This window comes from Parasteatoda tepidariorum, chromosome 10 (genome assembly GCF_043381705.1).
Source record: "Parasteatoda tepidariorum isolate YZ-2023 chromosome 10, CAS_Ptep_4.0, whole genome shotgun sequence".
Lineage (NCBI taxonomy): Eukaryota > Metazoa > Arthropoda > Arachnida > Araneae > Theridiidae > Parasteatoda > Parasteatoda tepidariorum.
Window position 1 is genome coordinate 9,809,192 of NC_092213.1, and position 25,517 is coordinate 9,834,708.

The 25,517-nt window shown below is 31.4% G+C and overlaps 1 protein-coding gene across 1 annotated transcript; it reads right to left on the reverse strand.

Annotated features, from left to right (window-relative positions):
* Positions 1-2,602: 2,602 nt before the first annotated feature.
* On the reverse strand, positions 2,603-24,855 carry LOC107445563 (pancreatic lipase-related protein 2-like). Its single transcript, XM_043047800.2, has 7 exons — positions 24,689-24,855; positions 18,772-19,028; positions 14,504-14,650; positions 12,680-12,788; positions 8,870-8,986; positions 4,053-4,145; positions 2,603-2,930 (listed from the first exon to the last, which is right to left on the reverse strand). Exons 1-7 carry the CDS (start codon positions 24,792-24,794, stop codon positions 2,677-2,679), a joined length of 1,083 nt encoding a protein of 360 aa, XP_042903734.1. The 5' UTR covers positions 24,795-24,855; the 3' UTR covers positions 2,603-2,676.
* Between the last annotated feature and the right edge of the window lie 662 nt (positions 24,856-25,517).

A 25,517-nucleotide genomic window follows, 5' to 3' on the forward strand; every position in this document is an offset into this window, starting at 1 on the left:
TTCGTTTTTTTTTTCTGAAAAGTTTTGCGGAAAATTTGTATTTGAAGCTATTGCTAAAATTAATTCTGCTTGACTATGTAGCTCAACAAACATTTTTGTTGCACAGTTTGGTTGACAAATAATTTCATTTTAAGATTGTTTGTTCAATTTATGTGTTGTAGAATTTCATATTTCATGATGAAAAGCACATAAAAATGTGGAAATAATTAACAAAATTAAACGTTTTGTGTTTGGTACAACTATAGAAAAAAAGAGTGTCTTATTATTATTTTGGATAATTGCAAATGCAATATCGCTATTGCGCTGACTGTATTTTAATTGCAAATATGTAATTTTTTCCCACTTTTTAGGTTGCATTAAGTTATTGCAATAAAAGTATTAAGTTTGCAATTATACACTGAAATAAAGTTTGCCGAATATTTACTTGAGTAAAAAAAGTTAAAGTGAACCAGTTTTTTTAATATAAATCTTTAATAGTCAAGAATATTTGTGCGTACCCATTTAAAAATCTTTCAAGGATTTTATGGATTATTATATTTATCTCTTATGATAAATTATTTAAATTTTATTTTCAAAGCATTTATATAAAAAATTTATTTTGTACTAAAAATTTTGAGTTTTGGGACCTATTTTTTTCCGTAACCCAAATTTCTCTTCAGTTTTTAAAAGAGAACTTATGGCAATTAAACAAGACCTTGAAACTATTTTCAACTTGTGTGACTTTCGAGTGTTGGATTCTTTAGTAGCAGATCCCTTCGCAGTCGCAGATCCGTTCAGAGTCGCAGATCCCTTCAACACCTTAACAACTGGATTGTAGTTAGAGATAAAACTAGATTTTCCCTTCTTCTTTAAATGTATTTCAAGGTTCTACAATGTTAATTTTCAGTGGATTCCATCTCTTGTTGACATTTATGGCAAAGAGCAAGCGGATTGCTAAGCCAAGGAGGGCTGTAGACACTCTGCACATTCCTTTTCCGCCCTTACCTACTCAGAGCATCAATCTAAGGTTAAATATGAAATTTCGAAGTAGTGTGAGACCTCTTCCTGTCACTACTGGTATGCAGGTAAGGAACTGAGCTCTTCATTTGTTCTCAACTTCTGACAGAGCCTCACGAACGGCGAGACTAGCAAGTGAACACATAAAGTCTCTCTCTCTTTGAGGCCAGGAGGATTTTTGCAGTCTGCTCTATACGTCAAGAACAGTAGAACACATCTTGGACTGCTTGGGTCCTTCCAGGGAAGACTTATATGCTTCTCCCCTTCTGGTTCTCGATTTTCGGAGGATTAACGGTCTAAAAGATCTTGTCTCCCTTCGTCAGACAGTTGGAGAATAGGCCGCAATAACAACAGTTTTGACACTGTGCTGACTAAGCCGAAATGCCCCTGTCCACAATTTATTTATTTCAAATGGCAGAGGTGAATTGACAGGTTAAAAAGCAAAAACACAGGAACAAAACAAGAAAGTAAAAAGTCATTTCCTCAGGAGTGCTCTTGCTTCCCAATATCGCTCGGTAGACGACGACTCGCGGAGGGCCCTGCAGCACAGGATGTGGCCGCCATCCAAAACAGCTTGGCTCTTACACAGAGAACAATAGGGATCAGGTGCCAACCCTAAACGAACCAGGTGCGCTGCTAAGCATTCATGTCCGGTATATAGTCGAAACTGAGCCAACGCTTCTCGGCGCGGCCCGTCTGGAATGGTGTTTAGTCAAAGATCTCTCCACACTTTGGTTTTTACCCTTTCTGATAATTGGTGATGGAAATCCTCATTGATTTTTGATCTAACAATCCTTTTTAAAGTTGAGAAGGGGACTGGGCTACTAAGAGTCTTGTGCCTCTCTTTGCCAAAACATCAACCTTCTCATTTACTGCAATATCACAGTGCCCTGTCCATAATAACATCCTAGATTTTTTTTGTTGTCTAATTTAGTTTCTGACACTTTGTTTTATTCCCAACAATTAAGTGACCTTAAGATCTCTACTCCATTTCTATCTATAATTTGTAATAGAAGACTTTTGTTACTAAAATTATGAAAGTTTTTGTTTGGCTTTTGTTACTAACAAACTAGCTAATAAAATTTTTTAGACATTTAAAATATAATTAGTAAATTGGTAAATTTGTAATTTGACTGTTTATCAAAGCTTCATGGTCACATGAGATGCTTTTTGCAAATAATTTGCTATTTTTGTACTGATATAAGTTTGAAACAGCTACTCAAGACCGTTCGGTCAACTTTAGCTTATTTTTAGCCAGTACCCTCTGTGTTTTCTCTGAAAACGGTGCAAAGCGTTAATATGGCCAAAAGCCACAGTTTTGACATAAAGAGTTTGTGGTCTAATTTTCTATTATTTAGAAACCTACTCCAATGATGCATTAAGTTAAATTACTTTTAAAATATTTTACTTTTCAGTTCACTGAAAAGCCCAGACAATTCTTTGCAGCAAAATGGCACAAACAGTTTAAAATTATGGTTTTGTTTCAAGTGTAAGGCATATAAACTATGGCCTTTTTACTTTTCTTGTTGTAGGAGCTTTGAAAAACCTTGTTAATGAAGAATATAAAAACTATTTCTTAAATAAATGCAATCTAGACCTTTATAATTTAATCAGGATTAATAATTATATTGTAATCAGAAGTATATAAAATTAAGGAGCTTTAATATTTGAAGGAGAAGCTTATTTGGGTTCACAGTAGGGAGCTTTACTGGTGGTGTCCAAGAAATAATTGAGTTGATAGGGTGGTTTGACAGCGTGATATCCCATCCTGTTCGTGAATGGAGTATCCTTGCAGAGTCCAGCCTTAAATCCTTCATAGGAGAAACACGCGTATGAAGTGTACTGACAAGTACTGATGGAAGACTGAAAATTATCCAGAACTCGCAGATGGCTGCACTGATTTGGAATTGTCTTCTTATTATATTTGCCTAAAACTGAAATAACAAAATAGTTAATTACAAAATAGTTAAGTTTTTGAGTTAATTACACCAGTGAAAAATGTGTAGATACATATTTATTTAAAGCATAATTCAAGATTTTAATAGGATGCTATATCACGTAAGGGACTGGATTAATAGTGTCCCAATATTCCTGATGGAAAAATATTTTGTCCTGATATTTATGATTCGCGTGTGTGTTCAGGATATCCTATTTTCAAAGGCGAGTTTTTGAAATTTTGGATTCAATTTTATATTTTAATGTTTGTAGAAATTGTAAAATTCGATAATTCCATTTTAGGGAGGGTCTGCTAATTATATTCAAACATGCAATCTCTTCCGCAAGAATTATTGCTCAAGCAATTTTTGGGCTTCTGACTTCTAATGTTGAACTCCGTAACCCTGTAATTTGAGCCCAATACAGAAAACAAGGGAGCTCCTGGATCAAGTAATGGGAGAAATTTCCCTTCGCAGAGGAATTTTGGTTGAATTAACTTGCATTTGTGCTAAACGGAGAACAAAACCACCTTCTCGCCAGACATCGTATTCGACTGTTGCGATCGCGAATTGTGATTTTAGTAAATTTTTGAAATTCTAATCAAGTTTTAAAGAACCATTTTCATTATCGGCGATTTTTTAGCATATGAATGAAAACCTGGTTGGGGGAAATTATTTACCCGCATAAAACTTGGCAGATTCTCGGTCACATGCGATTTTTTACGCATGCGAAAAAATCGTATTCAGTGAGAACAGTCCTTTAGGCTCGGTATGTGTAGTCAGGAATATGGCTATTGCGTCAAAAAGTTTCACCACTAATTTTTTAAGGTACGGTACTTTTATTTACGCTGCTATATGGACTATTGGCATTGGTCTGGGAAGCGTAACTGAGGATGATGTGGAGACAACATGCATACGTCACATCCTGTTTTACAGGGAGGACACATTCACACACCATCCACCTGCAGACCGTAATTTTGACTTGGACCAGAGCACGATCAGTCTCCCATCCAGTACTCCCAGAGGTACTGATTTGTTATGGGAATTTGAAGGACTTGGTGACCCTGACAGATTTAGTGTGCGCCTATAACTCTTTAAAAGCGGCTGTAATGAAATACCTACGTTTAATGGCAGGTTTGTAGTCGCAGCCGGGTTGATGACGACCACCGTTGATCGAGAAGACAGCATGCCCAATAACCGGACCTTCACCAATGCCTGAAAGAGATAATTTAAAGGAATTTATTTCATAAATCTCGAGTGAAAATCTGGAAAAAAAGTTTTTTTCCCTTCTTTAACTGGTTGCTACGGTGTTGCTCTATCTTTATTATAACAGCTATAGATCAAATCATAAGTAGCTACCCCATAGAGATATATATTTTTTTTTCTGAAAATTATAAAATGGAAAATTTTCTGGGGTACTATCTAAGCTATTAAATTAATAAGATATTCTAAAGTTAAGCTCTCATTCATTGGAGGCTACAAGTAAGCACAACAGGAGTATTTTCCTCTTAAGCCCTGGATACTTTGAAGCATACTTAAAAGATACTTGAAAGTATCTGAGTATCCAGGATTTTATTTTGATGTACTCTGATATATTCAGGCATAGAATCTGTAATTTAAAAGTCTTTAATCTTATTTTAAGGTGAAAAGTTTAAATATAATTTTTGATTGACTATTATGCATAGATGTTTTAATAAAAAAATCTAAATTGAATCTATGAACTTACTATATTAATCTGCGAATATCTAAATTGAAAACAAAATATGTAGAAATAACTGCATATTTCTCAACAAATAAATAAATAAATATTTTAAGTTATTAAATGACCTATGAATATTTGAAATGAAAACGTGAAAAACTGTATATTTCTCAATAAAAAGTAAAATGAATTTTTTATTTTGATAAACGATGCTGACGCATTTCGTGAAGAGCGAAGAATGCGATAGGATCAATTTATTGAATCCAAAACTTGTGATAAAAAAGAAATAATAATACGATATTGATCGCAATTTTTCTCTAAACACTTTTCTTATCCTGTCAGCATCAAGATTATTTGATATATATATACATTATAATGCTCTAATTATCTGGAAATTTCGGAATTTGTAGAAACAAATTCCGAAAGAAAAAGCAAAATTTCCTATGATTTGTTATTTATAAAATTAACATAATTTGAAACTCATAAAACATAAGAATAAAAGGGAAGGGGACATTTGTGAACATTGAATTTTAATTTCTGGTTTTGTGTTTAAATAATTTCAACGTTCACTTTTTCTATGAATTTTGTAAATTTTTTTTTGCCTTCTAAAGTTTTATAAATTTAAATTGATATTTATTGCGTTTTAAATTCTTAAAAAAATTTTTTTTGTTACATTTTTTATGAAATTTAGGGTTAATCTGAATTTTCGATTCCTTCGAAATTTACTTCGAAATTGTTACTTTTTTTGTCTTGTACTTGTACTTTTTACTCGTTATTTTTTAAAATCAAGACTTTTTAATTTTTAATCGTTACTTTTGCTTAAAGTGCTTGTACTTTTACTTGTTACTTTTAAAAAGTAACGTTCCAATGTTTGGTTCCTTTACTAGGAGCTTTCTTAGATGCATCCTTAACTAGATGCTTCCTATGTTCAGAATCAGAATTGGTAGTATAACATTGTCATACCAGCCTACTCAACTGGATTTTCCAGTAGACTACTGGATTTTGCCGGCTTCTCCCGGTTTTAGTGCATATTTAGAAAATTCCCTAATTTGAATAAGTTTCCTAAAAAAACTATTGAAATAGCATTTTTGCACAGATTATTGCTTGTTTGAATATTTAAATACGTATTACTAATACACAATGAAACGAGCCTCATTCATAGAAATCAGTTTAAAACTTTTTTTGTTCTAAATTGTTCAGTTTTTTTTAATTGTTCAAAACTCCTTTTTTAAATGAATTAAAAAAGTCTTTTTTACCTATCTTTGACGAATTATGCCTATTTATTAAATCATGAGTAAACAGAATACATAGCATTTCAAAGTCTGTCATAACTGGAAAATATTGCATTTTTTTTAATGACCATAAAAATCCCTAAATTTACCCATGAGTAAAATATTTAGTACATTACGCAACAGTTATCATGAAATTTATATTTCATGAAATCTACAAGATTTTTTGCCTGTCTGTGTTGGCAGCTATGCATTGTGATTGCTTATCACTTGACAGAAAATATTTTTTTTTCAATCTAATGCCATTAACAGGAGGAGTTTCCTTTATAAATGCAGCAACTAGTACAATGGTGCTATCTTCTTCCCTTTCTAACTGCCGCAGTTACTTCAATGGAGCCATCTTCTTCTCTTTGTAACTGCAATGGTGCTATCTTCTTCCCTTCATAACTGCATCAGCTAGTACAATTGTGCTATCTTCTCCCCTTCATAAGTGCAGCAGCTAGAACAATGGTACTATCTTCTTTCTTCTGCCATTATCTTATTATTTTGTTTATGAATGAAATGAGTTTATTTTCTGAGATTCTCTTTTATTGTGAAATAGGATAAAGAAAATTGACTTTTTATAAGTTGCAAACTAAGCAATATGACAAATCTTAAGCAATATAGAGTCAAACTTAAGAGCCATTTAAAAAAAATCTAGCAAATCAGGCAAGGTTGGATACTTAACGTTTTTGATTTTGCTGAAATTTTTAGGATGTGTTTTTTACGTAAAACTATTATTTGCACTTACCCTCTTAAAGAATTTTTGAATGACCTGTGCTACAAAGGTCTACTGAAAGTATTTCTGTCTTAATATTTAGTTTGAAAGCAGTAATGCCACAATGGTACCGTATGTAATTAGATGAATTTTTTTCTTCAAAAAACTAGAACATCTTCAGTTTTGAGCCTCTTCTCCCCAAATTTTTTTTCTTCGTAAAATGAAGAAATGAAGCATGATTAGAATACTTTTGCATAAAAAAACACATCCTACAAATTTTCATCAAAATCAAAAATATCAAATATCCAACTGACTCTTTAAAAAAAGGCTATTAATTTTACCTCTGTGCTAAGTTAAGACTATAAAGCCTGTAGTTTTTATTAAAATGCTATTGAAATCGACAAATAAAAAATACATAAAGTGCAATTATGTCAGATTAAAATATACCAAAAAATTTTCCGAAAAAACACAGTGGAAAACTTTCCGGGGAAAATTTCGTTCCTCACATAGATAATATATTCGAAGGATTAGCTAGGGTTCCATGGAAAAGTGATAGGGGTTCCAAGAGTTTAAACTTTTTTAAGTCAGTAATGATTTTGGAAAACTGTCATTATGCTTATATCTAAACGATAAATCATAATTTATTTGATATTTTGGTAATTTTTATAAAATTATTTAAGTAAAATGTCAGTTAAAAAAGATAAAGCAAAATTACTTTTCCGAATTTCCTATTCAAAATAAAATGACCCATTCAGGAACAACGAATTATGTTCCTCTGATCACTATTCTCAACTTTTAATACAAATCTTTTTCAAAAACCATAATATTTTATTTATTTTCAATAAATGCATGCACCAAAAGCGAATTCTGAGCTAGACTACATTTGCGAGGCTTGCGAATTCAACTGTTTGACATATAATCATATCATTTAAAAAGTTTTATTGATAAGACGATGATTGAGAACAATTTTATTCCTCACGTTAAATATTATCAAAATAACTACTATTCTTTGTTTGGTTAGTAAGTTCACTGCCTCTAATAAATTTTATATATTAACTTGAGTTCACCCCCGAAAATGCTCTTTCATTTAGGGTTCCGATGCCGTAAAAAATTGAAATAGAATATGCAAACCAAGTTGAATGACGCAGAAGAATAATTTTTTTTAAATGTTTGTTTTCTATTGCGTGAAATTTCTTAACGGATTTAGGTATTTTCACGTCTCTGATTTCAAATCTGCAATCGGCTTCTCTTCCCAAACTACAGGGTATCTTTAAAATGATATGTTTTTTAATAACAGTCGTTGAATAGTCCACCAATTTTTTGGGTTTACGACTACTAATGTTCAAACCCGTAACCTTGTAGTTTTGAATCCAATCCAGAAGACAAGGGAACTCCTGGATCAAGTATTGTGAACAATTTGTCCGCATTTTCTCCTCAATGTCCTGCACGAAGGCAAATTTCTCCCAATACTTTATCTCCCAATACGTTTATTTGTTTTCTGTTGTGTGAAATATCTCAACGTATTTTGAGTTTTTTCACGTCACTGTTTTCAAATCTGTATTCGGCTTCTCTTTCCAAGCTTTAAATGATTTTTTTAATAACCGTCGTTGAATAGTCGACTCAATTTTTTGGGTTTACGAATACTAATGTTCAAACCAGTAGCCTTGTAATTATGAACCCAATTCAGAAGACAAGGGAACTCCTAGATCAAGTATTGGGACAAATTTGCCCTCGCGGAGGATTTTTTTGATGGAACTAACCCGCTTTTCTCTACGAAGGCCAATTTCTCCCAATACTTAATCCAAGAGTTCCCTTGTCTTCTGGTTTAGGTTTAAAATTACAAGGCTACTGTGTTGAACAATATGTGACGGCTGTTCAACGACGGTTATGAAATAAAAATCTCCAATTCAGTACCCCCTGAGGTATGATTTGTTTTGGGAACATGGAGGAATTTGTGATGTAACGTGCATCAGTCACCATTTACTACTTCTGCCGGTGGGGTTCGAACTCACGGCCTTTTGGGCATGGAGCCAACGTCTTCCCAATTTGGCTATCCCGTCCTTAGGTTTTGCGTAATATAGCTGATTCCAGCACCTGTGTCATTTAACCCTATATTCAATTGGAGGAATTTATGGTTGGATGGAAAAAGAGAACCCTTTTAGGAAGATTTAAGAATTCGGTCTCGGAACTCTGTTGGAGCATATCTGCAGCCTATGAAAGTCTGCAGAGTATGATGTGAGGGTATGGTTCTTACCAGTATAAGCACTATATCCAGAGTTCGTCTGTAAAACATCAACAAAGATAGCATCACTCCTATCTAAACAGACTTCATTGGGTGCATTGTCAAAGTATGGACCTCCTGGATCCAAGGCTAAAAAATAAATTAAAACGAGTTACAAAATTTTATGTATGTGCTCGAAATTATCAATTTTTATAAAAGTGTAAGAGTTTGTCAAATTTTAATAAGGGGTATGAACTTATCAAACTTCAGTAAAATATGAAAGTGTTTGAATTTATCAATTTTTTTAAAAGAAAAATGTGCGAACTTACTAAATTATATTCAAGTACTTATTCAAATTTTATAAAATTGTATAAATACAATAAATAAATAGCTTATTAAACTTTATAAAAGTTAAGAACTTATAAATATTCTTAAAGTTAGGAAACGTATCAAATTTTCGAAAAGCGTATAAGCTTATCAAATTTTATTAAATGGTATGAAACTATCAACTTTCATAAAAGTGTAAGAAATAATCAAATTGTAAAAGCATTGAAAATTTTATAATGGTGTAGAACTTATGAAACTATGCAACAGTGTAAAAACACATGAAATTTTATTAAAAAATATATATAAACACTCATTAATTATTATAAAAGTTTATAAACTTATCAAGTTTCATGAAAAAATAAGACCTCCTGATGCGTCCGTGAACCGTTTAATGAAATTATCAAATTTTATAAAAGTATTTCAATGAAATCTAATTGAGATGTACAAACACTTATCAAATGTTATAAAAGTTTATGAACTTATGAAATTTCATTAAAAATATGTAATCATCAAATTATATAAAGGTGTAAGAACTTATCAAATTTTTAAAAAATTTTCAATGAAATCTAATAAAAATATACAAACACTTATCAAATATTATAAAAGTTTATGAGCTTACATGAAGTTTCATAAAAAAGTATGAAATTATCAAATTTTATAAAAGTGTTTCAATGAAATCTACTAAAAATGTACAAACACTTATCAAACTGGCAATAAATTTCATACTTGTACTAGCTGACTTTCTGGCGAAACAAGAGACTAATCTTTATTCCATTTGTGATATGAGTCCCCCAAAATCTTTTTTTAGACTTGCAGCCAGGCATAAAGTTCAAACTGTGAGGAATGAACAATATTAAGCTTTTACAAATGCTTCACTGACTAAACTCTTCTTTCCATCTGTTAATCAAAGACTTAAAAACCAAAATTTTTTCTGCCACTTTCACGTGACGCAATTTCTCACAGGACACGGCAACTTCAAGGCATATTTGAAAAGATTTGGCTTAAGTTCCAGTGATCTATGTGATTGCAATATTGGAGGTACACAAGACGTTGAGCATTTCATTGTAAAATGCTCACATTTTGAGAAAAATAGAAAAAACTTAATAATTGCCTTAAAGTCGCTCAATATTAACTTTCCTCCCCCTCTTCGCACTTTTATGGGAAGCAGAATCATCTTCAAACTTTTCTGCAAATTCATTGATTCAGTTTTGAATGCAAATTTATAAATCACTTTGTTTTGTGTACTATTTTGATTTTTCTTTTTTCTCATCCTTTTTGTAAATGCTTTTTTTTAATTATTATTATTATTTTTCTTTTCTAAATTTTACATGCCCTCTTAGTATGTACTTCTGTTTAAATATCCTACATTGTCTGCAACCATACTTACGCCTGTAAGCCTCGTGTTGTACTTTTTCAGTGGTGCACGAGGAATCATTTTGTTCATGAATAAAAAAAATAATAAAATACTAGCTCTATCGAAACTATTTTAATTTACGCACAAAAAAAATATATTTTATGATAATAACCAACCAATGATCTTTTTTTCGCCCTAAAAACATCAATTCAAATTCGATTCTTTGAAAAATGATGACAAGGCTTAAACATATGTGTAGTAGCTATGTTTTGTCAAAAAGAAAAAAAAAAAAAGAAGAAGAAAAAAAACTCAATGGAAATTGGTTAGAAATCATCTTATTATTTTACTTCGAATTTAGGCACTCTAGTTGAAAAGTATAAGAACTTATCATATCGAAAAAAAAAATAGCACTAGTACTTTATTTTCATTGTATTTAGAGCTGCATGGTGGGTTATTAGTGGCGGTCTATGAAGCATCCCTGAGGATGATCCGAAAACATGGCAATCACAATTTTGATCCTCTAAGGAAGGGATGACTCCCCAGCCGAACAACCTGAGAGCGAAGTAAAGTACTTTACGGTAGAACAACTTAAGGACCCATACCGGACACCCTCGGTCCCAATGCAAGCTGATCAAAGAGGTGATCATCCGCTCACTGACCGCTACCAGTGATGCTTGACTTTGGTCAAGGAATAAACATATGGGAAGAAGACTAGCTTTCGTAGACATAATGCAAACCTGTCCCCCAAGGTTTGGCGTGGTCCTTGCGTGTAAAGGAAAAAACAACATTTAGGGGCACAGCAGCTGAAGTTCTTGAAACAGGTTTCAAACCTTCTCTCCTCTCCCCCACTACTGGTATTAGGGAGAAGAAGAAAAGAATTTCTTTCTATTTATGGATGGTGTTTTCAGTATAAATGTAAACAATAACAATCTCGAGCTGTATGCCTGCTCTAGTTCCGGCTAGGAAGTTTGCAGCAGCTTACTACATGTTATTCTGCGAGGCGATATTTTCAAACGGATAATTTTTTTTTCAATAAAAGAAATAAATTAGATAATTTCTGAGCTCAAATCTGCCGTATTTCATAAGATATTAATGTTATTATGTAATTCTGGCGAGTTTGAAGTGAAAATTTGTTTTAGTTATTTAGAAATATATTGTTAAAAAAGGTGACATGGTTGCTAGATTTTGAATCACTTGCTTTTTTGGCAGTCTTGATTTGGCCTCTTTCCGTTTGTTTATTACTGTTTGTTCGTGTTGCAAGCTGTGCACCATCTTACGTTAGTGTTAGCATATTGTTCGAGGAGCAAGATCAAGTTTATACATTAAAATTCAGGTTTAAATTTGAAAGTTGGCATACATCATTCACAAGGTGGGAAGTGTTTTATGACGATTTTTTTTTCATATGTTAGGTTTACATATTTATTATTGATCAAACGACATGTTACTACTACTTAACACTACTATTATATGACACAACAAGAGCCACTTCGAATTCATTGTGAATTAATAAATAAGTAATCAAATACCACGTTTGCAAGAATCTTAAAACACAATGATCACGTTGTGAGCCTACACCGGCTTTGAAATACACCGGAAACAGTAACCAGGAAGTATAAGCGGTATACAGCTTGCAGCGCTCCCTATTGTCGGAAACACCATGCATTGTTGGTCAGCTCTACATTTTTACTCTATTTATAAACTGTGCTGTACTGTTAATAAATATATTCCTTTGCGAAACCATTTATATCATCCATGTTGATCAGATCTGCTAACACATTTTGACATAAAAAGAAGGAATAAAACGGCCGTTGGCGGGAAGCAGTGCACCTAATCATGCATTTAGAGTTGCCCAACAACCGGTCCACAGATGACGCATCTTTTGACAGTCACTTATGCGCATGCCCTGGATCTTAGTACATATGATGCTCTGTTGAATCTGAGTCTGTTGCTCACTCTGTAAGTTGTTTTCTTGGTATAGCATACAGCACCAAGCAGTTCTCCGAATTAGTTACATATTTAAAGAGCTGGACTTTTCTCTTTTCTATATTCTTTGCTTTGGTGTTCTACTGGGAACAGTGACTTCACTGTGGGACTCGGAAAAAAAAGCATCGAATTGGCTCTGTAACCAGAAAATTCTTCCGATGCAACTTTTAATTACATACCTGTGATTCTGCCCAAGTTGTGAACTCTTTCACCAACAAAACCAACAAGTTGACCTCCGACGCTGTGTCCAATGACATGAATGTCTTCTGCTTTCAATCCAGTTTGAGACTACGAATAAAAATGGATGAACTTGACTAAAAGAACTAGTTGAGTAAGAAGAACAAGTATCTTAAGAGTTTTTGCGTTCCTTATACAATGCCCCATGCTATGGACTTCCAATTATTAATCCAGTAAATTAGCCAATTATCAAAATTATTAGCCAAATTTCAAAAATCTCAGCCAAGGGCAAGTCTTAACAATTTTTAATGACTGTTTTTTCCCCGTAGGAAACTTCGTATCAAAATATAAATGTTTCTATAAATTGAATTATTTTATAAATTGCAAATCCAAATCAAAAGTCATTTTATTAGTTGGGAAGAGATAAATGAACAATGAATGGGAAAGAGGATGAAAAATGTAGATATTTTATCGTCTTTGATGTATAGAATAGATGGGGATAGGTTAGGATTAATTTTTGATAATTTATTGGAGCAGTAATATAAGGATATTATGTAAGGACAAAGCAACATAATATAAGGACAAAGCAACATTATGTTGTCGTGTTTTTGTATATCTAATTGTCAGGAGAAAACCTATTTTCTGCAAAAATAGTGAGATGATAAGATGTATCTTACTATCACTTAATCTGTTTTATTGGCACAAACTCTAGGCACTAATTTCATTGCGCGATATTGCGTGATCCGGCAACGAACGTGTTAATTTATATTTTACGGTAGTTTATCTAATGCTTACATAATCTTTCTTGTTGCTATGCTTAAATTATCTGTAATAAATATAATTCTAATTGGTTACGCGTCATATCTAGCGGAAATTACTGAATTCGAATAAAAAATGCTGGATTTGTTCAATAGACCGGAACGAGGGTAATATATTTTTTTCATCTTGGCAGAAAAATCTTTCTCCAAAAAAATATTTTACGCCTAATTTATGATTTTATCGCATTTGGTAAGGTGGCGAGTTCTTAGCGCTGGCCCTGTGTATACATAAACGTGTGTCTCACTTACAATAGTTTATTAACAATATTTTCTTCTTTTTTCGCAAACGTTCCAGACTTAGTTTATAATGCCTTTTGTTTTCTTTATCATTTCAAAGGAGCACTTCCTTTGAAAAAATTCTTATAACGATTTAAAAAGAATAATAAAATAAAACTGTTAACAATGCTATGGTTTCGTAAGAAATAAGGTTCTTGCATTAAACAAAACATTATATAAAAATTAATATCTATTTATAAAGATAACGTGTTTCATAATATAAAATTAAAGTTTAATTTTGACTTTTTGCTTTCGATGCAGCATATAAAATATTACATTAGAATGAAATATTATTATGATTGTATTATATTATTATACATTATAATATTGTATAGTATTATTTTATACTATAATATTGTATATTATTATATTATTATTATACATTATAATATTGTATATTATTATATTATTATTATATATTACATATTACTAGAACTTATCATTCCACCAAATCCTTAAGAAAATTGGCTTTATAAGAATAGACGCAAGAAAATGTGGATTACACAGCATATTTTCTTACAGTTACATTGGAAAAACACATTACTATTTGAAGACTAAACTGAATTAGTTATTGCTCTATGCTTTCAACCACACGGAAATGTGAGAATGATTTGTAAAATATTACTTAGTTGTTCTTTTACAAATTCTTTTCCCAATTAGAAATCTTTGCGAAATAAATACATTTAAATGTAAAAAGTTAAAAGGGTGGAAGATGTTTAATTTATACTAAACCATTATGAAATGAAGAAGTTTTGCTGTATACGCTCCGACCAATCTGGCGTTGGCAACTGCTTGATGTAAAGGTGGTTTGTTATCACGTGACCAGTCAACAAGGATTAGGTTGAAGGAGGAGTACTTCAGGAACTCTTTTACTATTCCCTGATGGGAAGAAAAAAGATGAATTAAGGGCTTTTTATAATCTGTCTATGGAAAGAACTACCTTCGCTACTTTTCTGAATCAGTGTCAGTACCTAGGTTACGAGACCTATTTCAAGTAGAGGTGTTGGGTTAATATGCAAGACAGGTTTTGACTGGAGTCGGCGAGAGAACAGGAATCAGAGGAGAAAGAAGCTCCTTTCTTTCAAATGGGCTCTTTCTTGTTTTCGATAACAGATAACTGCTTTAGACTTAGTGGTGGAGGGAGTTCTTACTATAGACAAACTGTACACCATAGAGGGAAGACAGTTAATGTGTCCTTTGGAGTTTTTACTGTTGTAAACAGTCGCTACAGACGATGTAAGTGTTGTCTGTGAGTTAAGAGTGTGAATGACTACGCTACTTTTATACCTTTTTATTCTATTGCCAATGGCAAGGGATGGAAAAAATATTAAAAAAATACAAAAACAAAAAGAAAGGAAGAAATAAAATAATTAGAAGAAGTGACATAAATCATTGCCTTAAAAGTTCTCTATCACTCCGGTAAAGAGCTATCTCAGAGTCACATTGAAGTGATGCACATCGACGGACATGGCGCCTATTAATTGAATTTGCCAAATGGCAGTCAGGATTTCAAAAGCATTCAAGAATTTCTACCGCGTGGCCAAGTCCAAGAAAGGGTGGGGGGGGGATAGCCTAGTTGATAGGACGTTGGACTCGTGTTTGTGAGAACGGGAGTTTGAACAGCCGGCCGAAAAATCCCCGTGTATTGAATGTTGACTGGTGCACGATCGACTGGTGTTCGGGGTCACAAAGTCTTCCAAGTTCTCATAACAAATCAGTACCTCTGGGGGTACTGATCCAGGAGCTCCCTTGTCTTCTTGATTGGGATCAAAATTAAGAGGATATGAAGTTGAATATTGGTAGTCGTAAACCCAGAATTGGGTCGACTGTTCAACGACTGTTATATATATATAAAAAAAATCAAAAGGTAAAATTGGATTTAACCTTGCCTCGCAGACTGTTGGCACTTGCTAAAAGATTTTTAGCTCTCTAAAGTTTTGATTTTATTCCACATTGAATTTATAATTCATTAAATCGATCCATTAGTTGCTTGATATACGGCTTTATAGAAAGGAGCGATAGTGCCTAAAACCTCATTTGAAGTAGTCTCAAGCCCCTCTTTTCGAGGCCGTAGTGGTCATGCATCCTTTGAATTACCGCACATTTTTGACGTTATATTTCGAAAATGTCTTACTTTCAAACGTATTTCAATGCTTTTCAGCATATATAGTTCTATGAAAATGACACTATCTATTTAATATAACTAATCGATCATTAGTACTTTTATTCTGTAGTGTTGTTTCGTCTTGCTTGTCAGAAATGGTCGGAATTTCCGTTATATTCTGTTTAATGACCAAGAAATGATTAAAACTTTCATTGACATCAGACAGGGAACTTCGGTAAAGGCTGTAGCTAATCGCAAACTGGTCAAACTTTCGAATGCAAAATTAGTGAAAAAGTTGTAAAATATTAAATGTGCGTTTGAAAATGCTATGTCTTGTAGGTTAGATAATTTATCACATTTTTGTAATAGCTCTGCGATGAACAAATTATGAAGCCACCTAGCACCCCTTGAAACTGGGTATGAAGCTTTAGCTGAGATGACCAGTTGAAAAGGGGTATGATTGCTTAAATTTAGGTCCCATATGGGGTACACAATGTGGACCTACAGTTTACTATGTATGTATAACTGAAATAGTGTTCTTAGAAGCTTAAAATGAAGAAATTCGTCGTCACTTTGTATTTTTAAAACATGTCCCAATAGCAGACCTTCATATTAATCTATAATATTGCAATTGGACCAGGTATTATATTCACATGGAATAGTGTTATTACCGTAAGATTTCTTTCAACTCATGAAGGTTTTGCACTGTCCCGCACTCATCAGCTCCATGTCTTGCGTAGTTTCTATAAAGATTCAGCTTCAAGTCTTGCGTAGTTGCTATATAAATTCAACTTCAAGTCTAGCGTAGTTGCCACACATAGTCAGCTTCAAGACTAGCGTAGTTGCTATACAGATTTTGCTTCAAGCTTTGCGCAGTTTTTATACAAATTCAGCTCCAATTCCAGAGTAGTTGCTATACAGATTCAGCTCCAAGTCTAGCGTAGTTGCCATACAGATTCAGCTCTAAGTATGGCTAAAGGGATATACTCTTTCTTAGTTCTAACTATAACTTTACTGTCTCTAATAATGATTTTATACAATACCTCCATAGGCTCTTGCGTTAAAAGTTACTTCATCAACTCTCTCAGAAAAATCAGTTTAGTGTCTAACTCAATAGTTTTTAAACTTTCCCCGATCATAATAAGGTGATAAGTTTCGCTACGTTTCAGTTCAAATTGAACGAGAATATGGCGTTATCAACTTCAGGGTAGAATCGTGGAACACGGCGCCCTATTGAGGCCAAAAAATTGAATGGTGCTCGTTAAATCAGTCGGGTCACAAAGTTCTCCATGTTTCCATAACAAATTATGCCTTTGTAGGTACTGAATTAGAGATTGGTCGATCTCTGCTTTAGGTCAAAATTACGAACTGTGGATGAATGAATGGATGTATAAAAGTATCTTATAAATGTGTCTTATAAATGGGCGTGACGCACAAGCGCGGCAGAAGTCGAAATCTTGCCACTGGAAAACAAGAACAATCGCTGCCCTTGCCTTAATGGCTTACAACTACAACAGCAATAGTTTGGCAAGTTTAAACGAAATGATGGTACAACATACTCCAATATTTTTATCTAGCCGTGAGTATTCACCCTGTTAATCCAAATAAATGAGAATGGGATTGAAAATAAAAAATGTATAATTTTTGTATATAAATCAATATGGCACAAGGTGTGGCTATTCATTTCCTTGAAATATTATGTGAATTATGTACTCATTTAATATGTTTCGTAGTAATCTTCACCTAATATGTGATGCACTTTTATTATCTGCTGCAAAAATGTTTCAGTTAACAACTTATAAAGTCCTCTTTTCGTATGCTCTGCCATTCTGATGTTATTAAAGTTTGAAGCGTTCATGAAAACATTATGTGAGTTAAATACTCATTTAATATGTTTCGTAGTAATCTTGCTCTTTTAAAGATTTTAGTTTCGGCCACAAAAAGTGTGCATCCGAAGAATATATGGTGAATGAATTCTTTCCATAACCCCTGAAACTAAAACGGAACTCTAAAGGTACGAGGCTTTAACATTTTGCTGTCGTATCTATACTCTATTAAGCCAAAATTCAGCAAAATATTTTCTAAGTTGTATTTAAATGTCATGATGTCATAACAAAATTACCCCCATCATTATTCTGTATATTATGTTCTTCCAATTAATTCCATGTAGTATGAGAACTGTGTACAGTGCTTAAAAAAACTAATCACCCTGAATAACTTTTGATCTAATAATCGGATTTTCACGTTCAATCTTAATGGTTCAGGAGTTTTTTTTTACCTAAAACATGCTAATTAGTTCAGACGATATTTTAAAATACGAAATTAGAAACAAAACTATACTTTCTCTGAATAAAGATGCCTTTTTTTCAATGGATTTAGATTTATAACTCTCAAAGTATGGTCCCAATAATTTGAAAAGGAGCGCGGTCCAAAGTTAACCCCTTAATGTTAGGGGATGTCTTAATGTTAGGGGACCTCTTAATGTTAATTTTACATTTTGCGTATTTCACCATATCTCGTGAATCTTAAAATAGAGAATCTAAAAATTAACATAGGATACTCCTATGGAAAAAGTTTGCCATTATCGAATGGCGAACGTTTACCATACGCGTTTGGCAAGTTTTTCAAATGCATATATGAAAAAAGTGTAATGTAAAATTTTACTATAGATAAAACCGCATTGGGACATTATATGAAATTTTTTTTATGAAACCGATTTTTACCATAAAATTAATGTGTCTTATACCCATGATTAAATTTTTCCATTAGCTATTTCAACATTTCTTCACCGCCCTATGGACGTCTCACACAACTATACATGGAGAAATTTAAACATAGAGCAATATTGAATACATAGATCAATTTTGAATGCATCAAATTTTTGGAATTTTCTTACTGTAAACACAGTTGTATTTTCTGCATATCCATGAATGAATACTTTTAAAGTTGAATTCTCTTCGAAAGGAGACTTTGACAGTGATTCTGGTGTTGGTTTCAGATGATAGGGCTTCTTTTTATTGGAACGTGTATGCAACAGAAACTCCGTATGTAGCTCTTGTGGTGGTACAGTTATAGGCCTGTACAGAGGATGATACCAGGGAGGACCGGTATAGAAACATCCCAAGTCACCAAAACATTTCGTCGTGAAATTCACTGAGGGAAAAACGGGTCATTAGAAAGACGCCATTTTACTTTCCGACATTGCACATGTTCTTGTTTTGATAAGAATTATAACAAAAAGTAATTATTTTCAAATATTATACTTTCAAAAGTGAATTATACAGAAATTGCTCTGTAATAAATAAATGTAAACTCTACAGATAAGAAAAACATAATTTGTACAGAATTTTTTTTTTAAAGATAAACGTAATTTTTCTTCCTGTTTTTAATCTTTACGCTCGCTGTGAAAAAAAATCCCATTCTATTTAATTAATTTTTTTACAGACTTTCTCCGTATATTTAGCGGTTTAAAACTTTATANGTTATTATTTTTAAATATTATACTTTCAAAAGTGAATTATACAGAAATTGCTCTGTAATAAATAAATGTAAACTTTACAGATAAAATAAACATAATTTTTACAGAAAAAAATTGCTTAAAGACTTTTTTTTCCTGTTTTTAATCTTTACTCTCGGGCTGAAAAAAAATCCTATTTTATTTAATTAATTTTTCTTACAGACTTTCTCCGTATATTTAACGGTTTAAAACTGTTTTTTACGAAATTCTATTTTTCTCTTTTATTATAACGGATTAAAAATGTCAAACCGAATTTTAGTTTTGCCGTACAGTTTCGCGGTAAGATAAATTTATCTTTTTTCATATTATTTTACGAATATTTTCTATACTGGTTCGTACTTTTCAGGAATTATTGTACCGTTTTGAATATCGTATGAATTAAATTGTGATTCAACTTCATTGCTGAATTGATATTCTACTTGATTATCATTTGTCTTTAGATATTATTTCTCTGTAAATTAAATTGCCAGACATTTTTGTAAGGTATGGTTAAATATAGTTTTAAGCGTATTGATTGCCTTAAATACGATTTCCATACGTAAGACTTTTAAGATAAAGACGGTTTAAGATTTTTCTTCATAATCAAAGAGAGCTGCGTGGCTCACGAGACAGAGCACTCGCTTCCAAGTGAGGTGACCCAGGTTCGAATTTGGACGTTGACTGGACATAAACTGTTTTATACTGGCACACCAGCTGACGGGCTTTTCCTGTACATTTAACATATTTCTTCTAGCAATAATATATAAAAATACGATTCTCAAGGTATGGCTCTAGAGGTACATGAAGAAGTAATGCAGCCCGTAATGGAGCATTGGGATGAGTTTTTTCCCCTCTTATCTCATGACAGAAATTAAAATAATTTTAATACTTCTGCTGAGCCGTCGTGGCTCAGGGGAGAGGGCGTTCGCCTTCCCAATGAATTGAGCCGGGTTCGAATCCCAGCAATGGCTGGTCGATACGCATTTCGCACCGACCACATTGCTGATGTATAATATTCAATGGTAGACGGATCATTAGTTAGAGTACCTTGTCAGCCAGGCTAAACGTGGGAGTTTTTCGTGGTTTTCCTCTGCATGTAGTCTGTCTTTCATCAAAAAGTCCTCCACGCAGGCAAATTTATCCCAAAACTTGATCCAGGAGTTCCCTTGTCTTTTGGATTGGGTTCAAAATTACAAGGCTACGGAGCTGAACATTAGTAGTCGTAAACCCAAATTAGGGTCGGCTGTTCAACGACGGTTATAAAGTAAAATTCTTTTGCTGCCTACTATACTGAAATGTCCTGAATCGTTTGGAATTTATTATATAATTCCATTTAATATTTTATTTAATTAATGATATGGATATTTTATGGAGTTTCTGTTCCTGTTCCTGTAATGGCTAGTTTTTTATGTTTCCCAATATTTAATTATGTATTTATGAATCTTTCCTTTTCAGGACTAATTTATTTATATGAATAGTAAAATTACGGATTTCTTTATATCACACCAAATTCCAGTTTCTAGCAACTTATTTTTTGCAAACAGAAAAATATTACTTACCTTTATAGAATGTAAAACGTGTTCACTTAAATATATTCGGCAAGCAGGTACTGAGTTAAATAAACGAATTAATAATCATGGATCAGTCATAAATAACTTTCATAAACACGATATTGAATTTGTTTATTTCCAAAAGCATTCTTTTAAAGCTATTAATATTTTTATACTTAAAAATATTGATGATTTTAATTTAAGATAAGATTATAAAAACATTTTTATCTGTAAATTAAAAATTTTAAACCCCTGTAATCTAAATAGTAAATTAAATGGAGAAGGTAACTTGGATTAAATAATGTGCACATTTATAATAAATTGAGCACTTTTAATAATAATTTTTCAAGTAAATTGTGAAGATGCAGAAGTAAAAGAAAAAGTAAAGATAAAAATAAATTTTATCTGGTTCTTTTTGAAACTTTGTGATTATTGGATGTCAATGAATTTTGCATTCAAAAGATTTGGAGCTTCTTTTTAGTAAAAAAAATTAGTGTTGAAATGAATGATTAAAGAACATTTAAAAATTGTAAAATTTCCTACCCCTGAGTTTAAATACATAGTATTAGATCTTATTAAATTTAAACTTGAAGTCAGCAATTTTGATTTTTTAAAAATTTAAAAAAGAATTTTGTGTTATTAATTTTCTTGATAAAAATTTTGAAAGAGGTTTACTACCTATGACTGTTGATAAACTTATTGATTGTTTCCCAATTGTAGATAAAATCGGAGTTTCTGTTTGTTTTAGATATTGTAAGACGAAAATTTGTAATTATAATATCTGTTGTAAAACTTTAAATGATTTAGAGGATATTTGTATATCTGAGCTAGAGCATTTTAAAGATTTTGTTAATCATGATTTTAAGAACATATTCACAGGTGACCTTAACCTAATCAGAAATAAAGATTTGAAATTTCTCATGGGACTTGGGACTAAGTTTAGATCAAGGAAAAAATATCACTTAAATAGTATTCTTGCTTCAGTCAGTAAGAATTTAGATTGTTTTATTGCAAAATGCTCAAGAAAATTTAATTGGCTTATAGAGGGATTTAGTAAATGGAAATTTTGTATTTTAAATGATTTTAAAATGAAATTTTTGAACAATAATATAAAATACTCTGGTTCTTATTTGAATTCTGATATTATTTAATCCATTAAGGAATTAAAATATAATTTTATTATATGTGTTGTTGACAAAGATTCTAATAATTTTTGCTTTATTTGCAAAACATTTTTTAGACATTTAATGAGTAAAGAATATGATAACAATAATACTTTTGTCAAAATTAATAATTCTAAAGAAGAAATTGATAATCGGATATTGGAAGAAAATAGGTTTAAAAATAAATATCATTAATTGTTCTTATTTATTTCCTACAATTAAATTCCGCAAAACACCGGATAAATTTAGATTTGTAACTTGCAGTACTGGCTGTTTTAATTCCGTTTTTGGAAAAAATATTTTTTAATTATTTAAATATTATTTTAAATAAGATTATTTCAAATGATAAGCATTTTATTATTAATAACAACCAAGACGTTGTTAAATATTTGAATTACAATAATATTATTCTGTTCTTACATGTGATTTTGAAAATCTTTTTACGACTATACCAACTATAGTTTAAGGAATATTTGTTTAGAAATTTTTTATAAATATTTGAATAATAAGAACATTAATGAGGCTAACTGGATAAATTTATGTAATATAAACTTTTTTGAAAATTATCTTTTTAATGGTATTTGTTTTTACAGACATATTCAAGATATTCAAATGCATTTGCTAATATTTTCTTGCATTTTTGTGAACAAAAATTTTTACAACATAATTTATTAATTGGATTTAGATTTATTGATGATTTAATTATTTTTGATTGTAATGATTTTGATTTAATTAAGGATATTTATCCTAAGGAACTAAATTTAATTAAAACTAATTCAAATGGAAATTGTGCTTATTTTTTAGATCTTGATATCAAATTTCATAACCAAATAATTTTCATCGGATTATGCGATAAAAGAAGAGATTTCAAATTTAATGTTATTAGTTTAACGCATTTTAATTCCAACCTTTACTTTAAGATTTTTAAAAATATTTTGATTGTTCAAATTATTAGATTTAAATTTATTTGTAATAATAGAACATATTTTCTTTCAGCTATTCGAAATTTTAGGATTACATTACAGAATAATAATTTTCCTTTTAATTACTGTAATTATGATGTTTTAAATCAAAATATTTGAAAGACTTTCAAATAATTCGGCCGCTATTGATGCCAACATATGCGGTGAAATTTAGGATTTTATGCTCCAGATGGCAGCCCCTTTTTTAAATTTTTTACTCATTGAATGTTTTTCTGTTTTATTTTTTCAGATTTTCACGAAATAAATAAATGAATAAATAAATAAATAAAATAAAAAAGGGATCAGCAATTGATTTATTCCAAAGTTTTCTTAATAATTTGGCAATTTATATGTTATTCTGATGTAGCTATTCTAACTGTAACTTTATCTTTATTTATTTTTCTTATTTGTGGTCTTATTTTGTGTACTTTAAAGTCATTATTAAGACTTACTTTGTGATTGTTTGTCATTTATTTATCTTTGTATTTACACTTCAATTTTTCTAATTGCGTTTTCTTACTTGACTTTCCATTATGGGGCTTCGGGGCAGTTTTTGGTTTCAACACTAACAACAGAAAAGCTCCTGTGTGTTAGGCAGTGTGTCCCCTGATGAAGTGCTGTGCTGCTAACACACATATCTTTAAATTTTTATGTTTTTCTTTTTATGCTGGAGTTGTTTTTCTGACTTCTTAAATTAAAATAAAACAAATTTGGATTTAGCTGCTTTAAGCGCTTTTCTATTTTGATTTATTGATTTAAATGTTACTTAATTTGTCTTTTTCTGAATTTGTAAATAAGTTTCATTCTATGATCAGAAATGTCCCGAACTCGGTGATTTGCGGAATTTAATGGTCGTCAGACAGACTTTAAATTATTACTAAAACTATACATAAAAAACTTTGATGATTTCGCGTGTATCTCTGGAAAACAGTTCAAATTGAAATCAAAATACTTCCGCATAGGCAAAGCCGCGGGTAACAGCTGCATGGTAAAAAGATTAAGATTGTTTAAAACTAACTAAGGTGTTAGGATTGGAGGAGGGGTTGAAAATTTAGAATGTTTAAAAACTATGCTTGGTTAACATTAAAGTTTATATGTTGTACAAGATAATTTTGACAAGGGCACCAAGCAGGTCGCCAAGAGCGGCAAATACTTGCTTATTTGCTTTTGTTTAAGGCAATGTTTTAGCAAGGTAAAAAAAAAAATTGTCAAAAATTAGTTATGTTGTAAAAATTTTCCAAAATTGTTAACGGCTGCTTTTGTCCTTAAATCACGATAATAAAAAAAATGTAATTTCAGCCTATTATTTAAGTAGAAATAAATCACAGCAAAATTTTTTCTTTGTGATTACATTTTTCTTTGATATCAAAAAAGAATTATGATCAAGAGAAAATATTTTTTCCTAATTTTCTGCTTTCAATTCTGCCCGGGTTTTTGTTTTTGATTCATACTACTGTGCTTGGCTTCCAATAAAACTGAACGAAATTTGTCATCAACCGAAGAGGCACCCAATTTTACTCTCTAACGTAAATATTTAGATAACAATAACTTAAAAATCAATGAATAATAATGCCAATAATACTATTCGGGTGATATATATGGTCCATCTATATATTTATTCAAACATTATGAATTTACTTACTGTGATTATTCGCATCGTCTGGATACAGACTAGTTAAGTTATCTGGATAACTATAACTTAAAACTATATTAACTAATGCGGCTGCAAAAGATGCCGTCAGCCACATTTTAACACTCGAAACTAAACTTAAAAGAATATTGTTCGCAAACTAGCCTAATTGAAAAGTTGAGCGGAATAAAATAAATTCTTTTTTATATATATATTTTAAAAAAAACTGCATTGTCATGAATTTAAATGGCTGTAAATGAATTTCAAATATTTTTAAATCTATATATATATATTTAATAATTTTATGTTTCTCTTAACAATGGCTAGTTACAAAAAATGATTGAATTTGCTGGATACTTATCTGATGTCAGATTATTCTAAAGTGCAGGGTAACGAAAAATAATCCGGTTTATAGTTTAAATGAGATTCTGCTCAAAGATAATTAATGATAATATGCAACTGTGTATACAACTACACTTGTATTTTATCGAATCGTAATCTGTAAGTAAGTTAGCCAATAGCAAAGGACAATATGTTTTAAATGAGAACGAATTGGTAATTAAATGATAATTAATTAATAATTAATGATAATATGCACCTGTGTATACACTTGTAGTTTATCGGATCGTAATCTGTAAGTAAGTTAGCCAGTGAGTTCCGTAAGCAAAGGACAACATATGTTAAATGAGAACAAATTGATAATTAGTGATAATATGTACTTGTGTATACAAATATACTTGTACTTTATTGGATCGGAATCTGTAAGTAAGTTAGCCAGTAAGTTCCGTAAGCAAAGGACAACATGTGTTAAATTAGAACAAATTGATAATTAGTGATAATA